This window comes from Prorops nasuta, unplaced genomic scaffold (genome assembly GCF_024137725.1).
Source record: "Prorops nasuta isolate Cenicafe-Biocafe unplaced genomic scaffold, Cenicafe_Pnas_1.2 PNAS00008, whole genome shotgun sequence".
NCBI lineage: Eukaryota > Metazoa > Arthropoda > Insecta > Hymenoptera > Bethylidae > Prorops > Prorops nasuta.
Genome location: NW_027116805.1, coordinates 5,902,383 through 5,926,190, shown reverse-complemented (window position 1 = coordinate 5,926,190; position 23,808 = coordinate 5,902,383). Strand labels below are relative to the sequence as shown.

The 23,808-nt window shown below is 42.6% G+C and overlaps 1 protein-coding gene across 1 annotated transcript in view; it reads left to right on the top strand.

Moving 5' to 3' along the window:
• Positions 1-6,331: 6,331 nt before the first annotated feature.
• Nlg3 (Neuroligin 3) overlaps positions 6,332-23,808 on the top strand; it is a 181,949-nt gene continuing 164,472 nt past the window's right edge. Inside the window, exon 1 of the mRNA XM_066730394.1 lies at positions 6,332-8,519. Coding sequence (XP_066586491.1) covers positions 8,129-8,519 — 391 coding nt within the window. The 5' untranslated portion in view covers positions 6,332-8,128. The remainder of the gene's footprint in view (positions 8,520-23,808) is intronic.

Here is a 23,808-nt window from a genome sequence, read left to right as displayed (position 1 = left end):
CGCAAAGTTACTAGCAAAGCCTCAGTCGTTGACTCGGTAATAAATCGATAAAATACAAAGTGCATCGTCGTTCGACCTTTTAGTACTGGATGGTAGGTTTGGTTTTACAAGGCAAACATAGGGTTCGATCTTGAAAGTCGTATTTAATAATTCTTGGCATTTCTTATTCAAAAGCTTATATACCGAGTTGGATTTTACTGCGAGGCACTTTTCGCTTGCTTGTTGTTCAATATTTTAACGCGCTGTATCGAATAAATTTCCCTAGCTTTTTATAAGCTTTATTCGAGAGGAACTATATATATATATATATATATATAGGAAGGGGAGGAGGAGGAGGACGGTTCAGTGGCAGAATATTCGTCGTTTCCATCTCCAAGTTCATTTGTTTCAGAATAAAGAGGATGCAATATGCAGAGTAGCTTCCTTATCAGAATCGTCAGACAAATTAATTTCCGTCCGTCAAATTGAATTTTCCAGCCGTTGAGCGAAGGTTTGAATCAGGCGAGAATCCCGAGGATCTCTTCTCTCGGCTCGGGGAGTATTAGGTCGCGAGATGAGGTGAGATCGACCTGATCCGGACGTAGGGAAAACAAAGGAGAGAAAAAGAAATCGGGACAGGAGACGAATTCAGTCGGAGCGTGAGGCCAGCGATTCGTGCCTAGACTTTGGAGCATTCAAATCCTGTAAATCGATGAACAATATTGACTAGAGCCGGTATGCTCGCTGCTCCTCGCTAGAGACGCTTGTCGATTTTGCTAGGCATGGAGTATTGGACGTGACCCCGATGTCTCCTAGACGTGTTATATTTTACTATTCTACGAGATTTCTCGATTCGATAGCCGCCAGCGCCCTTTCGCAAATTTCACCCCTCTCAAACTCTTCGCAAACTCGACTAGAGTTGGAGAAAATCGAGATCTCGAACGTGCTCGATCCTCCTCCATTAGTCTAGCTCCATCGCCATTTCTTTCAAACCACTTACTACTTTTTCTCCCCCCCCCCCCCCCCCCTCTCACCAATGTGCACTCACCTACCTCCCACGTGTACATACCTACTCTGCACCGTGCTATGCGGACCTTTCGGCAAAATCTGGTCAGCAACAAAAATTCTACCTTAATTGCACCATAGAGGATTAATTGGAGCAACGCACCGAGCACCAAGGGGGATCCGTACTCAGCAGCACCTTTATTATATTACATATATATATATATATATATATATATTTGAGAAGGAATACAAGTATCATGAAATACGTCCTTAAAAGAAGCCAGCTTCGTATATATGTATTTGTATTTTTTTTTATACCTGCTCGTTGGGTGAAATTGAAATAAACTTTGAAAACGAGGCACATCATTCGTCATGCAATATGCCCTAGGCAAACCGGCGTTCGAGCTACGTTTAAGCGAGATGAAATTTACATGTAATATCAAACAAACTCGCGTCTGCTCCACTCGTGTGGAAAGACCGTCCCTTCGCAAAAACCTCCTTCTTTTTTTGTCATACTAAACGTCATGCCTGCGTTTGGACCAACTCCCTTTCCACCGACAAGACAGACGCGTTCGTTTAGCCTGCGTAATTATGCGTAATAATATTTATACTCGATTGCTAATTTCACTACTCTTATTATACCGAGCTGACATTCGTTCAATCTCCCGGCTACCGAGTATATATACACACAGCGAGTTGTCCCCTGTGTATAGCTTTTAAACGAAGATATCGCACATTTATACTTAGTAAAATATATTTTTCAATAAGCAAGTGTTTAAAATATGAGTCACTGGCTGCTTCGAGCAATATTCCAAGAAATTACAGAGTGAGAAAAATAAAGCTTCAGTATGTCACTGCGACATTAATTGTAATTTAGGTCGCTTCGTTATTCCTCGTTTCAGGCACATATCGATATTTCAGAGCCGAGCGAAGGTATAAAAACAATTGACAGGAAATTTGGAGAAACAGCGTAAAAATGCGAGTGGTTGGCCAACCGGTTTCAGCTAGGCGGCTGAGGAAACAAAGTCTGATGGGCGTGCGGTATTGAATTTTGGAGCACAAGCTGTGCAGGGGTCGATTAATCGCGGAAAGACGCATCGGCAAATTGGAACTACTGTGCCGTGTGCATTCTAGGCCACGCGTGAATACATGGCCGTGACGCGTTGGGATCATAAGACACGCATGCGTCGCTTTACAAGGTGCTAACACCATTTATAATTATCGTACAAGCGCGAGCAGTCGTTGTCGTGAACCGAAATTAATTGCCGGGACGATATGATAGCGGGGCTCGATCAAATTCCTAGCATACCTGTATCACCGCTGACTTCCTGCGAGAGAGGAAAAAAGCCACTCGTGTCCTTGGAATATTATGGTAGAAAATACGTGCTGTATACCATGATCAAATATATATTCTGCTCTTACCTATTTAATATCCTCGAGGAAATTGGAATTTTGTTTGCGAACGATCAATGAATATTGGAAGGAAAATGAATGTTTGCCTTTGTTTTTGAATATTTGTGGAAAAAATTGTTGCTTCCTTTTCTCGTATATAAATTGAGGTATGGGAGATTTTAAAACTAGGATTGTTCGTAGCAAAGCTGGCTGATTGCGATACAGGAAATTGGATTCCTGAAATACACATAGGCGTCGTTACTTTTGTTTGTCTCGATATTATCTCGAGATGCTTTCGCAGTTGGCGTTGAGAGGCAGAATTTCATCGTTCGCAGGCTACTAATTTCAACGACATCTTTGCCAACGTCGAAACCCTCTGCTCGTTCCCGTTGTCAACTAAACGAGAAACTCCTCTCTTGCATCTGTATAAGTTGTACGAGCTACTCTCTTTTCCCACTGGGACTGCCACTAACTGGGCTACTTAACTTCGCTGCACTGCTTCTGGCAAAGTTTAATTAGTCTCCAAATTTGAGGAACTGATTATAATATTTTTTGCTCCACCAATTCTTTTTGTCAAACCCAGCATATTTTTTCTCGGATCGTGCCTCGAAGGTCCCTCCCTTCCCGTAACTTTCCTTCTACATTTCTACATCGTCGAGGCTGGCTTTGAATTAATTCCGATTCGAGTCGAGTATTTTTCAAAGATCCGATCAATGATGTATTATTTATCGACGAGAGGAGACACAGCAGTCGCATCTATACCAGCTTCGATACACGCAATTGTAGAGACCGGAGCTTAATTGACGAATCACAGATGATAAGCGTATATATATATATATATATAGTGATGAATTTGGTTGAACCGTATGACGAACGAAAGTTAGAGTTTGGCCGTACAATTCGTTACAAGTTTGCTTCTATCGTCATTAGCGCGCGTGTATGGTGTATGTCGACTGCAGGTTTATGCATGGGACGATTTATCGAGTTCTCCGTGTAATTCTAGCGAGGAAAGTTGTGCGAGGGAAAGAATAAGGGATCGTAAAAATGTGGAGGGGGAGTAGGGATGAAAAATAGTTGCGGTACGAGGAGACTATTTACGGTAGATTTCGTTAGAAGGATCTTCCGAGATACATATTACGGTGGGAAAAACAGTGGGAGACGAGCGGAACGTTTAGTGTCGAATTTTTAGTATCGCATTTTCGATCTGATTAGAATGGAGGAAAGGTCGGAGGGGGGAGGGCTTTAAAAAGTTATCGAAGGAAATGGCTGTCGTAGGGAGGTGAAACGAGGGGGTGGGACGGGGTCGGGTCGGGAGGACTCGTAAAGAACTGTCTGTTTCCAGGACAGGTCTTTTATCCTTATGCTAGGACCGAGGGAGGTTGGAATGAACCTCGTTCAGATAAATTCCTCCGCGCGCTTCCCTCTCTTCTTGCGCAGGGAAAAGCGGACCACACCGTACCCCGTATATAGTCCCGTGCTCCGGTGCTACTCCCTTAACGAAGATGAATACGTTACAACTATCTCAAGCCATGAGTGGGATTCCCTTGCTCCCGCTTCATGGGACATATGTCCTATAAATCATAATTACCGCCATTGGCAAAAAGGTCATTCGCGCTACTTTGCCGACTGTAGATAGTTGGCCGGATCAAGCCCTTCGTGACCTAAGAGAAAAGCCCTACGCAGATCCCCCGTGCCAAAAGCCATACGAAGATAAACAACCGTCCATGCTATAGATATATATATATATATATATATATATATATAGATAGGTAGGTAGGTCGCATCAGATTGCTCGCTTTTTATCAAACCTTTAATACGATTAGCGCAAAGCTAATAAGCAAACGAATGTCCGTGCATTTCAATTAATCCGTTGCTCCGGATTGAATCTGCAAAAAAAGGCTTCACTCGCAAGACGCGTTTGATCAAATATTTGCGCTCGGACTTTCAATCAAACGCGGGAAATTTAACTTTTAATTAAAAGCATATATTAAAGGGATAGATGCCTCGGCAAACACACAATGGGGCAAATTTTCATTTTTTCCCCCGCGAGAGCTTTGTTCACTTTTGATGGAAAGTTCTTCCATTATGGCATTTAAGCACGTGCTTCGCGCTGGAATATGGCGAGCTGCAAATGAGCTTATTCTGGCAATAAGGTGAAAAAATCTCAACGACAGAATGAAAGTGGAGGCAGCGATTTCTCGTTCGATCGTTGCTTTTTTATTGACCGTCGTAATCTTCAAAATGGTATACAATGTCGATGTCTACGAGCAATCTCTCGCTATAAGAATTAATTCGTACTACTGTCGTAAAAATGTATAACAGCTTTGTACGATATTGCGTGGAACGATTCTCCTCAGCTGTAGTGCGGCGCATCGAGGGACGAACAAAAAATTCGCCCCTTTCAAAAGGAATGCCGGTACACGACTGCATGGCAGCAGCCATGCAACCATTTGCTGATTAATGTAGAAACAAATTGTCCACTGATTGTGAAGCGTGGTTTAATAATTGCTAATAGTTCCCATTGTAAACTGTATTTCGTTAAATAAAATACAAATCATCGTTAGCCATAATTTCAACAGAACACAAATTACTTGCTTGCAGCATTGGTGCTACAGTTTCGCATTAACTGACCCGGCAAAGCTTAAAAGCAAGCTCTATGCTTTTGTACTAAACTGAATAAAATTAGTAGTTCATTAAGGATCGTCTAGATATTCCTATCACGGTTATTTCATCATTATGTAACTTGCTTTCAAAAGCTCTTCCCCCATGATGGATAACGTGTAACTATAAACTCACAATCATACAGAATTATCTCGCACGGTGCATCAATGCAATATATTTCCTTATCCATAGTGTTTTGTGCAAAGCACTTTGAACCAGCAATTTCTTTCAGTTAAATACTCAAATAATAAGGAAGAAAACTTTTTTTCTCAAGCAAATTAGTATACTAAGCTGCTTTTTCTCCGAGGCTCTCTAAAAAGCAGCCAAGAAATAAAACGAGAAAAACTCGCAGGTGATTTTAAGTCAGATAAGATATACTCTACATTTCCATCGAGCAGAGTTGACAACTATGAATCTTTTCAGTTAATGCTCACCGCTATCAAAACATCTACGTCTGCTGCTTTTTAAAGCAAATTAATTTTTAACGACTTGCTCAATTCGAATGCTCCAACTGGATATCATTCTGAAGAAACGGATGATAGAATAAAGAGCTTCAACGTTATAGCTATATATAAAGATATACACGTACCAGCGATAATTATAAGCAATCCTACAAAAAAAAATCTTTAAATTCAGAAAACATTCGAAAGCATGCATCTCGTTCCTCGAAGACTGCAGATTTAAAAATAATATAATAATTAACAAGATGAATGTATATATACAAAAGAAGCATTAATATTCCAATAAATCATAGATTCATTATTAAATTATAACAATCACCTCTTCCATCATTCCGTTCTATAGAGGCAATGCGCAAACCCAATTAATAATTCAAATTTCGGCTGTGAATGGTGATATAGTAAATACATTATATATATATTATGATCGGTGCTTTGTACATTGAATGAGTAATGAATTTATAAATGCTTTCAACGACTGTTTCTGAAAGAGGATAAAGGCGAAAGAATAGAGACGAGACGAGTCGAGACGAGACGAGAGGATCGGGGTGGGTGCGGTGCAGAGCGTAGGTATATACCCGCAGTGAAAAAGTTGGGCCGTAGGGTAAGTGAGAGAAAGTGGTAGAAGGCTTGTTGGGTCAGGCAGACCGGGAACACGAAGGTTTTTCGAAAAGCAGTGCCAGCGGCCTACCTTATCGAGCGAGCCTGGTACTTCCGCCCAAAGGGGTGCTCCGTATTGAGAATGGCACATGCGCAAAGTGGAATCAGTGCCGCCGGCTGACGCCAGTCTGTCGAGGGTCGAAGTAACGGCAACGTCGGTTCCTCCTGCTCGCTTCAGTGTCGTGTCGCTCGCGAGGATCCAGCCCGTCGTCCTGGCAGTGCTGAGAATCGGAGACGTCGGATCCAATGTGATTGTGTGCAGTGCTCCTTGCGTCGATGTGTCATTCGTGTTTCCGGCCCCGGCACTTTGCCACGAATTCCAGTAGTGCCGCAGTCTCGCGATAGCGCGAAGCTCGCACGAGCAGCGGAGAACGAGACACCGGCGATAGCCCCGCAGTGATATTGGCGCACCAGAGGATTGGGTCCCTGCCCCTGTGGAATTCTCCGGACCGCTTCGACGAATTCTCGGAAGAAACGCGCGGAGGAGCCAGTCCTCTTTATTTCCATTGAGGGAAATATTAATTGGTTCACCCCTTCCCCCCCTCCACCAACCCCTCCTCACTTCTCTCCGCCAAAACCCCTCTTTAATAGCAGATGCGTCTTTTTAATGAGAGTTTCGTGGCAAATGCCGGCGCCGTGGGGTAGGTAACTTTAAATTAGTTGGATATAACCGACAAACTGCCTCTATCGAAAAACGATTTTCTCCGGAGACCATCGCGCGAGAGGTGCGAGGCAGTAATCCCTGAAACACAGTGGGCTCGGAGGCATGGGTGAGAGCTGCAGCGGTTGGAAAAAGCGTGAAGCAACAAAAAGGCAGGATCTTTCCGGCTGATTGTGGAGCTATACAGTGAAAGTGCGTTGATTTTACCTCGAATAGTGATTAATTTTGTGGTAGCAACGTTTTCCAAGGTTTACCCTCGAATGCGAAAAAACCCCTTTTTCCCTCGGGCGACGACTTTCCAGTGTTCCTCGGAAGTGTTGATTTTCATGATTGTTTTACGTTTTCATGAAGAATCGTACGGTAAACGAATACTCGTCGCACGAGGACTGCAAAGAAGTGAAATTGGACAGTCGTAAGACAGCAAATGTGTAAAAAGAGGAAAAATAGCGTGGAACCATCATTATGCTGACTACCCTCTTTTCTGATCTAGCTCTACCGTAAGCTCGTAAAGATGAAGCGAATGAGTAAACACACCAGAGGCGGATTTCTTTTAGGCATTATCAGAGCTGGAGCATTTTTTCTCTACAAACACATAAAGCACGTTATTAGAAATGAAATTGTATTTGTATAAAGTCCACAAGTCTGAATCAATAATCGTGTTTCGGTAGAGTATAAATAAAGATAATCTAAAATAGACAGAGGGGAGATATCGTGGAATAAGCGGGGAGGAAAAATTGCAAATATTTGGAGTTTAAATACTTGAAACACCTTTTGCTAAAAGGCATTGCGAGGTCTTATCGATATTCAAGCGGAGCTCGATAATTTATAATTTTTTCAATTCCTCCAGCATAGTCGAATGCGACGATGAAAAGTAAATCAAGATTGCCAGTACTTACGGGTCTCGGTTACTCGTTCGAGGAGAAGCCGATTGATTCGGTCGCTGTCCATTGCTAGGATCGTGTACGGGAGAGTCCGAAGGTTTAACTCCGATAGCTTTCGTGGAATAATAAATCGGAGGATACGAGAGAAAGAGAGAAAAAATAATGACGTGACTGATGTACAGCTGGCCTACGGTGGGTACGGAACGGATTCTGGTATTTCACCGACTCCCACACATCGATGTATCGTGGCACAGCGCGACTAGGGGAGCAGAAGCCAAGGAGATGGATTTAGATGTTTGCTCCGATAGCGGAAGGGAGATGCCGCGCGCGGGAGGTTATTAGGAGGAAGCTCGGGGAGAGGAGGAATGAGGAAATTTGTTGGGCAGTGTGAGTGACCGGACGAGAGGAGGAGGAGGTTCGATAAGACCAAGATGAATTCGTGCTTGCTGATGCTGCTAGGGCTGATTCTTACGACGGCCGGTGCACAGCTCAGCTCGCGGATCGTCCGTACCAAGTACGGCGAGCTCTCTGGTGTAATCGTGACCTTGGATAGGAATCTGGAGGGCGTCGAGGTGTTCCGCGGGGTGCCCTATGCCTCGCCCCCGGTTGGCTCCTTGCGTTTCATGCCACCCGTCAGCGGGGCCCTCTGGCACGGTGTCAAAGTGGCCGACAAGTTCAGCCCGGTCTGTCCGCAGAAGCTGCCCGAATTGAACGACAAGTCTATGCCCAAGGGCAGGATCGAGTACCTCAAGAGACTGCTGCCCTACCTGAGAAATCAAAGCGAGGACTGCCTCTACCTCAACATATATGCTCCTGTGCAAGGTACGACGGTCTTTCATGTTTATGGCTCCCAAGACGCTTGATTTCAGGCGGTAGCGCCCTGATAACTTGCTCCAATTGATTAACTAACGTCTCGTTTCAATCTCGACTCGTGTTCCCAGTTAACTACCCTTGCAACTAATAATTCATCGGAACGAGTCCTACGTCCTTCGTCCAAGTACCTGCGTGCAGGATGATCGCTTTGATTAACGACAGGAATAACGAAAGTAAATAATCCTTGCACCGTGATGTTCTCCCAGAATAATTCACGGAGATCTTTGAGCACTTTTCAGATTATATTCGAACGGATCTCGCCCGTTGTGCGTGGCTTTGAAGGAAAAGCCTCGGATGGCGCGCGCTGCTTCTTCTTCTCATCGCGAAAAGGCTGTTCGCGTCCTTGTTGCGAAGATTAAAACGAATACGCGAGTCTTTCAATGTTGAGCCGAGAATGTCGAGGCAGACTTATACCTTTCACGTCGAGTAGTTGCGGAGTAAGCGCATTATAATAATGCTATACACTGGAAGGAAAACTTATAGCACGGCCGATAGCTTAATTGCTCCTAATCTGCTTAATAAATTTCGAAAAATGAACGTAAGACCGTTATCCCAGGCAATTATCTTGGAATCCATTATAAGAAGCTCAAAGGCCGTAAATGATCTGCTGTTCCTTTTCCCATCATTCCTCTCCGCCTTTTTCTTTTTGCCAGACGTCTTTTTCATTCTCGATTGTGCTTCCCGCTGAGCTCAACAACCGTAGCTGAACCTTTTCGAGCGAGTCAAATGTATGGCAGTTCTTCAGCAGCCTTTGAATCGCACTGGCGAAATAGTCGGCCGGTATTAGCTCTTCTCCAAGAAAGATACTGAACACTCTCTGGTGCGAAGAACCGCGGTCGCGACAAAGATAAGGAACATTACCTTCCTGATATCGAGTCAAAGCTCGTGCGTATACTAAGAGCTACCTCTAATGACATTAGCTCGGTATATAGACGGATAGAAAGAGTCTCGAGCAAATCTTAAAATCTCCGCTGTATGACGGAGCTGTAGCAGCCTAGGAAATTGGCTGAAAAGTATTTTATTTTCGCGAGGATATATCAGAAAGCATTTATATATATATATACACACATCGCTTCGAAAGAAGTTGTGAAAATAGTGGCGTTTCAGGAATATCCTGCGTGATAGTTCAGCTCTGTTTCCTCGTGCACCAAAACGCGCACCGTACTATATACTATCCCGGAATAATAATTCAGCAGCGAGCCATTGTCGAGCAGTGCAAACAAAGAATCCATGAAAACGACCATTAATTTGCCGATTTGAATGGGAAGTGTTATTTTATAGCCGTGCGTTCGCTTCCCATAAATCGTTTTGGCCCGCGGAATTCACACTCCGTACACGGCGCTCGCTGCATCTCCCTCGCGTCCTCTTTTTCCTCTTCTTTATCCCTCGACCCCCCCCCCCCCCTCTCTCTCATCTCCCACTTCTCCCTATCATTACATCCACTCACCTATCCTGCAAAGGCAGAGCCTGATAACGAGGCAGCCAGGATAAGCGTTTATCGACCTCGAACCTAATAAATTCTCCAAGCAAAATAATATTCGGGCAGAATCGATTTTTAAAGCTTCCATGCACATATCCCGTGCTGCGATATTACCGCACAGTGCCCACGCTGCTACGCCACGTCGAGTTGGTCCAATCCAATGATTCGCGGCATTCGCTAACTAAATCTCGATCCAATTCAATTGTATTTTCCAAAACAATCCCACTAACGAGCGATCGATTTGATTATATTCTTGGTACGGCGCACGCGCTTACGTGCCAATGTTCACGTGCGAATGTGCTTTGAATGGAAACGACGTTCGGTGTCTCGGTTCAATTTGGCCCGACTTATTTGCGCCGGGGCAATACTTACGTAATCCGTACCACGATACGTGTTTGCCTATCGCTTCAGTCGCCCAAAATCCATTCAGACGTAAACAGGGTAACACGCTTCGGGCATTTGTTTCATTGCATTCACGAACCGGTGCTCCATTTTCCAAAGCATCCCTCGCCGATCGCTTATCAGCTCACTTATACGAATAAGAAAACAAAGCCGGACCAAGAATATTGATATAACTTATAAAGCCACGGATATTCCAAAAACATGCTAACAACGTCCTAATAAGTGTATACTTCTACGTACGTCGTGCTGTTGAAATGCTTCGGGAATTTTGCGTTATTGTCTATAAGCTCTACACGATTTTACCTCCCTATTTTCATCATTTTCGAAATGGCAATATATACGGGAGTATCATGAGTATTGAGAAAAAAAACATCGCTTCGTTAAAATAAATATTCATTACAAAATATTCACAATTAAATGTTTACTGAATGTTATAATACAATTTTATTTAATGAAATGATTTTGAGTTGAGATTCGGATAATTTTAATTTAATTGGGCCAGTTACTCACGAAAATCAAGTAATATATTTAATGGTGAATATTCAAATAAAGAGTTATTAGAACAAATGATTTTTTTCTCTCATTGTACGCGTACCGTGATTTGCAATAGATTCGTGTCATTGATGATGATAAAAAGTAAATCCTTGGGAGGACTTTAGCCAGCTTGTTAATCGCGTAGTGCGTAATAATGGTTTCGGGCCGATGTCGAAAGGTCTACAGGCTTATACCGACATCAAAGAGAATGTGGGATTAATTGCATAAATGTATTCAGGGCCCGTAACCTATATAGATGCGCGCGTCAGCCTAGCGTGAAATTAAGGCTACCTGCTAAGTTCTCCAGACTGGTACCCAACTGTACACCATCTTGAGTCGAAAAGAGCTCGTTCGTCGATACATTGAAAAACTAAGCAGGAACTGGCATCGGTTCTTTGATCAATTTTACCTTTCAGCGTGTTATATAGATATCGATCAAAGGCCATCTCTCAGGCAATTAATAAATGATATACCTATATGTCTTATAGGAGGTTTGAGAAGAGACTAGGAACAACGATTGGTAACATCAATGAGAAAATTACTTTTCAGAAATAGTATATATATAATATTGCCCACAAAATTCAGATTTTCGTCATTTGTCAATGAGGAAGCAATTGCCATTTAAATTTACGCGAATATAATGGACATGAGCCGTCTTGTTATGCTAATATCCATGACGTTCTGCCTACGCTCGTTATATACTACACCAGTTGTGCCTTATTGAAAATAAAACGGTCCTTTCACCCTTTCCGTACCCTGGCTCCCGAATGAAATGAAATTCTTTAGGAAGTACGATTCAAATTCAGAAGCAAATGGCGCGAGGACTACGGAAGAAAGAGGAGAGGAGAAAGAAAAGGACAAAAGTTAGATCGGTTTTTAAGGTAGCTATATGTATACCTATACGTATGTATATGTATAGCATAAGTTTATCGCAGGAGTTCAGACTTTCTAATTTTCAAGCGCATCACGTTTTGGCGAATGGAAAAATAGAAAACCAGCCGGATCAAAGAGGCAGATAATTTAATTTAGTAGCTCCGGGATTTAAGGAGCAATTTTGGATGCTGCGAGGTAGGAAAGAAGACATCTCAGGGAATTAAGGACGAAATAATCACGGCACGTGAGACTTTTCGATGATCAAATCGAGCCGCGAGTGACCCGCTGGTGAGCCTCGCACATTGCGGTTAATTATGAAATTTAATTAAAGTACCAACCGCGTATACAGCCCGTATCACGCTGCTCTACGCCGACGCGAAACATCCCCCCTCCCCATCCCGTGTTCACTTAATTTCTTCATATACACCTTTTCCTCGGAGCGAGGAACAGTCTCCATTCCGGGGACAGTAATGAAAAGACTGCGCTTTCAAGACTGTTCAGCCTCATCTTTTGTAACGAGCTCATTCAACAGCTTCGCCAACAATACTCGATACTTTACACTTTTAACAGTTTTAAAAACTTTTGCTTGCGTAGCATCCCGTTGTACCACCAGAATAGTCCTTTCTCCTTTATGTTATATATATATATATGCAAATATAGAAAGAGCGACTCATCAGGAAGCAGCGTTAAGCCGAGTTGCAAAATTTCTGATGGATTATGAAGAGGGTTGTGTTTTTTAAGCGCAATATGCTATATCTTGAACAGAAAGCACATTGTTATTGCTATTTCTACTCGGATCACGTTCCGCTGTTGGCACGGACAACATTCTCCCGGAGAAACTCAAACCGCGTCCAAACCGAGTGAAATAGCAATCGGCCTTGGTAAATATTCGACTTCCCAAGGTTGTGTGGGAGTTGGCTCGTTGCAGATTCGCAGTCCTTGGGAAAGAAACGGGAAGACGTTGGGGAAAGAGTCCAGCGGCACGGAACGTTGGTGTAGGTGTATCGCACGTGCACGATTCGTTTGGCCCTGCTCACCCCGCGGAGGTAGAGGAATCATCTGCACCGAGACTGGACGACTGGAACGACCATGCCAATCGAATCGATGGACACCCCGACCTGGAAACAAGCACAATTCCCGTCTATTTAAACTTTTTAACTTTGCGAAACACCCGCTTTTCACGGGGTGCACTACCACCTCTTCCCTTCAAATTACTGCTAAACCCAAGTTTTCGCTGACCTCGGACAGAATAGAGAGTATCGCGCCAGATTTTCTATCTCTTCCAGAACTTACCGAGAAGTCCTCCAGTCAAAATCCTTGCTTCAACGACCTATATATATATATATATATATACAAGTCCAGTTTCCGCAAGGCCGTTGTGTTAATTAATTGCCGCAAAGAGATCAGAGAAGGTGCATTGAAATTGAGATTTATATGTTCCTAATTAATAGCTGATTCGTAAGTTTTTTAATTTCCACGAGACTCGATCCGTCGAAGATTAAATTGGATCGTGAATGGGAGTCAGTGGAGCGTCGAGAGAGCAGGGTTAGCCATGACTGGTAAGAGCCGTGGTGGTTGAGGGGTTAGCAGGGGGTGGAGGGGCGTGCGAATCGCGACCTGTGGAACAATTGAAAAACATGCATTAAACATGGCGCAAATGATTTATCGGAGACAGAGGCACGCCATTGCTTCCGCTCCAGGTCCTGTGCGCTCTCACCTCGATTCAGAGTTGCCATTACATTCTATGTATTTCAACGCTCTCCGCATCGAAACTCCATGCACCATACATACACTCCACGGCTCCTTCCGTTCGCCCCGTGAATAGCTCGACTTAATGAGAGACCTCGCCTATTATTTTTACATCTTTGCCACTCCTCGACAGCTTACCAATTTAATCTCCATTTAAATATTTCCTGCGACCATGGCAAACATCTTGTTACTCATAAGTAGATTTTCCTTATTCCTCTTGTTCACCCTGATTTACTCCACTGACAAGGGCAAACTTAGTCCCATAAGCCACATAATACTTTAAGTTCAAAAGTAATTTCCATAATGAGCTGCCAAACAATGGAAAGTTGGTGGGAGCAGCAAGTTTTTGCATCTGCTTCACAATTATGCGTGCGATTCGCCGGCGGAGGGCGAAAAAGTAGACGGATGCGTTTCTGATAAGAGGTGGATTAAATTCCCGCTAATCCATTTAGGGGAGTGCTGCGAGTTAAAGATGATGTTCCTGTCGCTTTAACGGCCACTCTTGCGTCTCTTGTTCCAGCGACTCTGACGATTCGATGCGCGCGCCATCCGCGCATTCGAGCTATAGTCTCTTTTATCGCACACTGTACTAAATGAGCCGACCACATGGACATGGTCAGGGTATAGAAGTGGCACGATGCGTGTTAAAGAAATTAGGAATTTGCGTCTCACTCTGAAGTTTTTAGGAGAAATGGGAAATGAGGATAGGGACAATAGTCTAAGATCTATATAGTTACGGGATAGACTCTTTTGCGAAGAGTACATCTTAGTTATTTATCCTGTATTGCACGCAAAATTTGGCGTACCTCAGAGTATTTGTTTATTCACATTTCTCTTCAGGAACTAAAATCGGAAAGAGCGTATATCGACGTTACAAACATGAGTGAGCTCAGCTTGAAAACATGATTTCCAAAAACCAACGTTATTTGAAAATAGATTTAAATTTCAAAGCCTGTTTTAGAATCATCAGAAGAGTTTTTGCGGACCACACATTGAATTAAATGTTAGACAAAGATGAAAGAAAATTTAATAAAACATAATGTTTATTCTATAATAAAATAAAGTCCAACTTTGAAAATCTGGATATTTTTCGGAAAGATGCTTTTGTTAGGATTCAGAGGTTTGGCATTGTTGAAAATGAAATCGTTCATCCGATATAACGCGCCTGTTTCTGAAAAACTAAAATTTCGGATGAAACTAGCCTGTCTCATATCGGTATATCCACCTTATTGCTGTTAAATCTGATTTTAATTTCAATTCATTTTATACTTACCATATCAGATACGTCGATTAGTATCGTAGAATCTTTCATAACACGCGACGATATTCTATAACGAGAAGACAGAACGACCTGTCGATTGCAGAGTTGAAGCCGAATGGCTCGTAATGGATTTTCTCTGAAAACGCGGGCTAAACTCGGAGCGCAAATGCCGGTATCGCGTACAGATAAATATATTTAAATCTATACTGAACATCCAAGTTGGAGAAGATGAAAAATCTGCGTCGTTTAATTCGCCTGCAGCAATTCCACACAACGGCCCGTTATAAAGGTTGAGAGATTTATAAATAGAATTTCAGTCGATTAAAAGATGTTTTCATTTCGAGAGAATTCATTAATCTTCGCCACTCGAGTGGGTATAATGTTCCATAGTCCGAAAACCATGACGAAAATTTATTGACGAGACTAATATAGTGCTGAAGGAGACTATAACTGGACACGATTGAACTCTATTAACTCCGAAACTCGATCGTTAACTTGTTAGTTCCCCGGTGCAACTTTAAGCAATTCTCTCTATTTGATCATTTGTATATATTCTCGTTATAGAAAATACACTTTGAAATATCGTACGATTCCTGTCAGCACTCTATTATTTTCTATGATAGTGCAATAACAGTTACTTGATTAGAGAAATTTTATTAGCTGTTGAATTTTCAGCGTTAAAGCAATTAAAGCAACTTTGACATGGACAGTAATTAGTATTCATTGCACGGACAAGAGATTTGATGCCCGTACCGCAATCTCGTGGGCATGGAATTCGTAATTCTGCACGCGGGTAAACGCTAAAATCCCGACTCCTTACGACATATATATTTTCTTCTGGCTCGCACGGAGATACTCCAAAAAGCTTTTATTCCACTTATAACTAAGTTTGCGCAACTCTAATTACTAATTTTAATCATTTTTATCCGTCACTAATGAGTTAAATAAGGCTGTTTAGAGAATTTCATTATGCGCATAACAATTAATTACGGCAATCAAAAACTTCATAAATTATGAATTGCCGTAATTATACGATGTTAACAATATTATACAATATTAACCTCCGAACTATTTAGCTTATTCGACCGTTCTCGAATAGAATGTCACATCAATATTTCACCTCGTCTTGCTAATTAAAATTATCGGCATTTAAAAACTGATATATTCTTCTTCGTCACTATCATTGATCGTTACAGCGAGGGTGAAAATGATGAAACTTTATGCGAGTATAAGCATACAGATTTGAATTATTTTCACTTTAATAGTTGTAAATTCGTGAAATATAGTAATATCCATTGTTCGGCAGAAATTTAAAGAAGTCCTATATATATTCTGCTAAGCGGTATGTACGCTCGGAAGTTCTCGTGGAGAAGGTACTGAAAGCCGTCTCTCGATCTCCATTACTAATCCCAGTTAATTTCCATTACTACCCTCTACTAGTTAAGCAGTCCACGAAACTTTCCATTTGACCTGCCCTCTGCCCTCTGCACTCTATGATCGGAGTATTTTTAAAAACTGCTCACCCATCCAAAGATGCGAGCACGAGATATTGGTATTCGAGATAATAAGGCTGTATTATTGCTTTCCCCTCATCAGGAAAATCGCAGCTCCCGCTAATTACCATCCTTGGCAATTATAATACACGATTCTACTTAAATCCCATGTGATTCGAACGATCCTCCAAACAGTCGTATCTGTAGAATTAATTGATATATCCATTAATATTGGGTTTCCCTGTCTGTTTCACAAATATTATATATATATATATATAAAATTCGAGGCTTATACTAGAGTCGAATTAAAAATAGATTCGTCACAATTTTTTTTTTTTTTTTTGGTATAATATAAGAACAACTAGGATTTTTTCTCTGTCCGTTAAATTAAAAGCCATCCTGCTGGGATTGCGTTACTTAAAAAATGAATGGTACTTTTTCTGTTATCGCCAAAGTGGTAGCGAGAGAGAGAGAGAGAGAGAGAGAGAGAGCTCCTCCTTACAAGCCTCTGTGGGTATCATCCAGCTATCTTTTCCCCAGATGAGGCTTTCTTTTTACTTGCTCGACATGCACAACACCCATGGGTGTGTGCCAAGGTTCATAATTAAGCGTATCCTTTCGCAGTGCCATTGGTAGCAGCAGAATCTGATTCTAAGAAATAGAGAGTGTAAAAATCATGCAAAGTAGGAAAACGTAGAGCTTTTTTAACCAAGATAATCTACGTGATGAAGCTGTTTCTTATTCGACCAGACTTATCTCGGCTCGCCAAATGCTTTCATTAAAGAACTAAGATCTCGAGACTGGCAGGATTTCTCATGGCTGGCAGCACAGGCCGCGAAGCAGGCAGCTCTTGCTAATTTCTTTATCCTGGCGGGGCTTTTATAATGTAGCGCGTGTGTCTAGGCTATATTAGCATGAAGAAAGGTGCGAGAAAGAGAGAGAAAAGGGGGAAGGGGGGGGGGGGGGTAATCGTAAAGTCGCGAATATTCAAGAAGAAAGAGATGGATTAGACCGGCCGAGGAGACGAGACAGGGAGGACGACAAAAGGACTCGCAAAGCCTCCTCCTCGCCAAGGTGTAGTCATATTTTTAATCCGGCAGAACTTTTTGAGTTACGGTGAAGTGCTGCGAAGAGGAAAAGAGGAAATGAAGAGAGTGCACGGAACAAAAAAATTATGTACCTCTCTAATGGCTTCTATATGTATATTCACTTTACACGAGCGTGTCTTATTGCAAAGTCCCGACTCACTTTGCCACCATCCACGGTCGTTCCATAAAGTAGGAGTACTCATTAAAAAAAAGTCCTTCTCTCTTTCTCCACTGGGACCAGATCGTTGGGGCAGAATGGCGCGAATGCCGGAAACGGGAGAATAGAGGGGAGGGTGGCATAAAAAGAAAATCTTTGCTATAATAGGCTACGCTTTAAGATTCCTCGTTGCTTCGTTGGAAACCGCTGCATCGACAAATTTATTATTCAACCATAACTCTCTCACGGACAATCGTCTACCGAGTATCGCGACGCTCCTTTTTTTTTTATCTCACGATGAACGAGCAAAGCATAAATATAAACGCAGGTTTGACGAACTGGAGAGAGACATATATATATATAACTGCATGCGAAGCCTGATGCTGGAAGTTTTCGAGTTTGATAGCACGAGGCTTAACCATGTATATATATATATAGTACTCAGGATTATTATCGTTGCAACTGGCGCGACCGGAGGGTGCAGCATTGCTTTTCAACAATAGCCTTATTACCGTCAGAACCTCGATGCTCTCTTGTTAATCTCGCGAAGCGTGACCCGGCTGAAAAATAAGGTATGCGACGAGCTTCGCGCAAGCATTCCACGCGAGACGAATACAATGGGCAAACTCGCAGCTAGCTCTTCCATCCTGCTTCTATTCGAAATATTAAAAAAACAAATGACGCATTGTCGAGGTATAATTGCACGTTATCGTTATTTCTCTTTACTAATCTCACGGTTCTCCGCAATTTAGATTACGAGTTTGCACATGCTTTGCGCATAAATAGTGCAAATTCGGACAAAAGTCGCTTTCGCATGGTCCATGAGAAATTCATTTAATTCTTTCGCAGAAGCAAAGTTACTGTTTGGTGAATTAAGTTTGCATGAGGTCGTTGGAGAACGGGAAAACAAGGCGGCAAACCCACTGGACCTGGTCACGGTTGCACACGAGTGCTTGCTTAATACCTCTTGTCATGAGACCTCCGGCAAGCTTGCGCCACAATGACTCGGACCGTACGTATACTCTTTATCTTTGGAATCCTTTAAGAGACGACGCAGTATATATACGACTAAGACTCACCGTATAAAGAATTGAATACGCTAATTATGGATGCGTTTTGTCGCGTTGGTAAGGATAATGGGCCCTGCGATGAAAGTCTTAACGAATATTTATCCAGAATTTTTGTATGCATTAGACGCGTTGCGAAACGACGTAAAGTTTTCCGCATGTGTCCACAGGATGAAGAAAGATTGTATTTTTGTATGTTTTGTTTCGAGATTTGGCCACTTTAACCGCGTAGGTCGATGGTACGCGTAGTTCGTTGATCCGTTGGGAAAATAGCGGAAGCACACTGTGCAAGTACAAATCTGCACAAAGTATTCTAGTTGGAAGGTTGCTTAAGATATAATGGATATTCGAGAGTGTACTTTTCAAGTTAAGAACATACATCGTTGAAGTTCGGAAGGGGTAGAGAAAAGCCTTTGGCAACGCGCTAGTCTTCCGAATTGTTCTGCATCTTGATTTTCCTTTTTTGTTAAACTTTCCCTCTTTTCATGCAACAGACCATAAGCTTCCTATCCAGCTGCCGGCCACAATTTAACGAACCGCTTCGTCGTGAAACTACGCAGCACAGAATACATTTTATATACGCTTTACCTATACACTAACGTGTTAAGAATAGAAGTCCTAAGTGACATTTATGATATTTCGAAATAATTGAACGTTTACAAATTAAAATACGCCTGCACGAATGATTAAAAAGAAGTTTAAAGCGACGTAGATTACTAAAAAGCTCCAGCTGAGACATCGGAGTATCACGAGTGGGTATATATATATATAGTTAGAGAGTGGGAATGAATCTGGCGGGAAAAAAGTGAAAATATGAAGATTCGCGGGTTATTCGACGTCTATTCTCGAGAAGGCAGTATACCACAGCAGGAGGTTGAAAAAGCTGGGATTGAAATTGATTTTCAGTCTCCGTACAAATTTCTTCATTAAATGCACTTTCTCGTGAGTTCCTCCGAAAAATAAGTCTATCTCTGGTGTATGCGGCTACTCGCGTACGTGCCAGTCGAGTGAAATTTATGAAACGCGGATAAGAGTGACATATCTAGGTGCTACAGCCGAAACACTTGAACGAGCTAAAACGTGGATAGCGGTTTTCATCTCGAGACTTTGAAAAGCGATTAAGCTCAGTCTCGTTTAAGCCAGGCCAAGTCGAGATACCAGGTTGCAGAGAGATAACTCTTAATCGCTTTTATCCATTCGAAACAGTCACACGTGTGATATGTTGATGCCTCCGCGAGTGAAAGCGGGCCTAATTAAGCGTGTCTTTTGCAAAATCATCGGAGAGAAAGCAGGGTGCAATATACATATATGTATATGCGCTTGTGACGAAAGGAGCGCCTATAACGCACGGATCACAAGTGCAGGGATCCCTGTATAAATTCCGAGTGCATTGTGCATGCATGCGTGCACGGTGAATTTGCAGGCTGTAAATGCAGTGGATAGTTTTATACGTCTATCTTATTACTTGTCGTATGTGCAGCGTGTGCATCATTCGGAGCACAGCTATAAGAAGACAAGCGAGTGATGTATGACCGAAGGCGCGCTATTCATACTTTCCGAGAGATCTACAAGTCGACGCGTATTCTTCAACGTAAAAATGCATTTTTGATTTTAAATTATTCCCCCAGTGAATAAAAGCCTGGGAAAAACTGAACGTTGGTTATAAATTCTGAACGCTCCGCCACCGCCGTTACCCACTGTATGGCACAATAAATATTTCAATTTTCTCTATTGGGGATAAATAGTCATTTTAAATCTATACCATAGATGGTAAATTTTTGGTTCGAAAATGGCCATGCGCGGTCGCGACAACAAAGAACTCTTTGCGATCCATTAATCTCCTGCGTTTTCGTATATATAGCGCGTACTGTAATCAACGATCCTTAATAATAGCGAAACGAACAACGCAGGAATTGTAAAATATGAGAGCGTGCATGAAACATAGCGTCGAGATCCAAATATATGCTACATAGAGGCCGAGGTGTTTCGTTAAACGCGCGCGTAGGAATTGAAAGGACCGGGCGCGTAACGATTGCGAGACTGTACAGGGAGGCTCGATTAAATAAATTTCCAATCGGGAAAGATGAGCGCGCGAGTGGCGAGAGTTTGAAATCCGCGTTAAGTCGACGCGTCGCTGGAGGAGGAACTTTGCTCTGGGACCTTTATCTCATTTGTCATTCGACGTGACAGCGAGAACAAGGCGGGCGAGGAGGACCGAGCAAGAAAAAAGGAAGATTCTCGCGAGAATTCTCTGTTTAATTTGTTCGAAAGTGCGATTCTCCGGGAATCGGTGCAAGGATCGCGGGAAATCGATCCTCCTGAGAAGCATCGCCTCTTTTCCTTCTCATTTTTCAATCACGCCGCTCAATACTCGACTATCGGAAGTTGGTTATTAACCTTTAATCGAACAATAGCTCGAAGGAAAACTTGCCTTTTGGACCATTAGCCCCGCTCGCGTACGGTGCACACGGACGAGGAGCGAGTGAAACTTTTCAGCCTTACACATGGAATCCCGAAAAGCGACCATTTCATTCAGCGCCAACTCGATATTACACAATTACAGCTGCGACGATTTCACATTTCTAATTTCATCGGGAACAGCCGCTATCGCTTTCTCTGCTTCCCTTTCATCGGACCTACGCACACACGCACACACACATAGCACATTCATACCACAGCGACATCGCACTCGCGTGGCAAATGCACCGAGAGCTTAATAGGCGCGTCAGCATACGTGCACGCTCGATGGTCAGAAAATTCGTGGCTGGAGCTCTTTTCGCGAGGCGAGCGGAAAAAGAGCGAAGGCCCAGGGGTTTTAGCTGGCTATGGAATAATTTTTAGTCGCGTCCGAAGGCAGAGCGTTAACACGCGGCCGACGCGTTGCTGCTGTTTTACACGCTCCCCGACGCGAACGTTTTAAATCCTCTCTCTGCATGGACTTGGCCTCTCCAGCCTGTCGTTGTACCGCTTTTGCCTTTCGCTATGTAGGAAGAAGGATGAGCTAGGTCTACCGACAAAAAGTTCCGACGCTAAGTGTGTCTGACGTTATACACTCTCTTGTTTCTCTCCCGTAACGCGTATAACGCCTCGCTACCCTCCTCTTTTCCGCGCCTCGCGCGCGCGGTTTCCCGCAGTTGCCTCTCCTCGCGTTTTTCTCTAGTCGAATCGTGCCATGCTAATGGCTTTGCAACAATGAAACTTGCCCGTAAGCTCTTTGCAGTCTTTATCCTAGCTTCCCCGTATCAATTATGACACTGGTAAAGGGAGACGGTAATCACTTTTGCCATCATCAACGACATCCAATTCAGCAATGTCGCTGCGTGCTATATACACACTGTTCTATATATATATATATATAGCAGAGATTCAATTTGCCGGAGCATCGGAGAGAGGTTTAATGAAACGAAAGAAATAAAATGATGAGACGCGGAGGCAGAAGTGATACAGCGTTTCTAAGTGGCTCTCTTTTATACGTTTCGAGCAGTTTATATCGCGAAGAGATGTATCGCTCTGGCGAAAATCTCGACCACACTTGGCACTGGTATTCGCTGAAATAAGTAACGGTGATGCATTGCCAAGGCGAGAAAACTGGACTAGAAAATCTATGCAACAGTCCGATGGGTTATGGTCGTTGTAAAAAATATACATTTGTGTGTGTGTGTGTGTGTATCGATCGAGGAAGAATCGTTAAACGCATCTGCATGGGTGAATGATTGGGCATCGGTCGAATCAAACATGCCAATCATTGACTGCATTCGTTGCGGAAGAGGAAATCCAGGCAGTTTGCGTGGTTGGTTGTAGTAGTGCCTATTGCCTATGTAGCTCTCCTTGGTCCTTAGCAGAACCTAAGTAGCCTAACGAGTAAAGTTGGGCTTTTCACTCGCTGCTTGGCTTTTGTTAGAGGTCGATCGATAATCTATAAACTGCCGATCAACAGCGCAAGTTCTTCGCCGTCCTATTCAAGGCTTTGCACTTTGCCCGTACCACTTGTTCTCTCTAGGCTTCTGTCGTTTACTAATTCTAATTCCTCGCTTCATTGCGATACCCTCCACCGAGCCCCCTCTCGCTCGCTTCTTCCCTATAGCTGCCATTCGAACATGTAAATACTCTGCAATTATTCCATGCGATATACCGGGTGCTGTCCGCATATTTTATGCTAACCCGAAGAATGTATAAATCGATGGGTAAAACTACGTAAACTATATAGATTTAGTCGTTAATTAAAAATTTATTAAACATTTAAGCTTCCTTCGATTTGACACTTTTGTATATCGTCTTTCTAGTTGTTTCTTTCGACAGAAGATATATCGGTAAGGAATATGGGAAACTCGAAGAATTTCCAAACCTTTTATTTTACAGTCACAGAAATTTAATCACAAATTTTATATCTAGAAATATAAGCTCCCTATTCTCACTTTTCGCTCATAAATGTTTCAATTTTCAGGCTGATTGGCTGAAATTAAAATAGTAAGCGATTACAGGAGCATCAGCGCAGCAATAAAGATTACATGGAAGCAATTGTGAATTTTTCAGGAAATATTGTGCAATATTGAGTTAATTCAGTGCTGAAAGCAAGCCTAAAATGCGTATATGAATAAATATAGAGGGCAGTTTATAATTTCTCTGACGTTTGGCGAATATCGCAAATCCTGCGCGCAGCGTCCAGTCAACCATCGCTGTACGAATACAATCTGTTCATGCAATGTGAAATCGATCGCACAGCACATCGATTACATGGGACAGTGATTGATGCAATTATGTAATTACAGTGCAAATGACTGAATCCAGTCAGTGGAAGCATCCGAAAATAGATATTTTTGAAATATACCGGTATTCTATAACAGGTCTTCATCATCTCTTAATCATCGATGAAAATTCAATAAAATATTGCAGGAAAGTGCTGCTTGAAAATAGCTGCCGCACCACTTATGCGCGATATTATCGGCCTATGATGAAAGGATTAATATTAATAATCGCCTCGGCTGCGATGGATTATTCTTTCAAATATTTTCCCGCGAGTGAAAAGGATTGAAAAAATTAAAGTGACACGAGATTGAATGGTCTATTTAAAAAATGTTGGCTACCTTTTTCCCGGGGAAAGGAAATATAGCTTGCTGCGCGTGGAGCTCCGAGA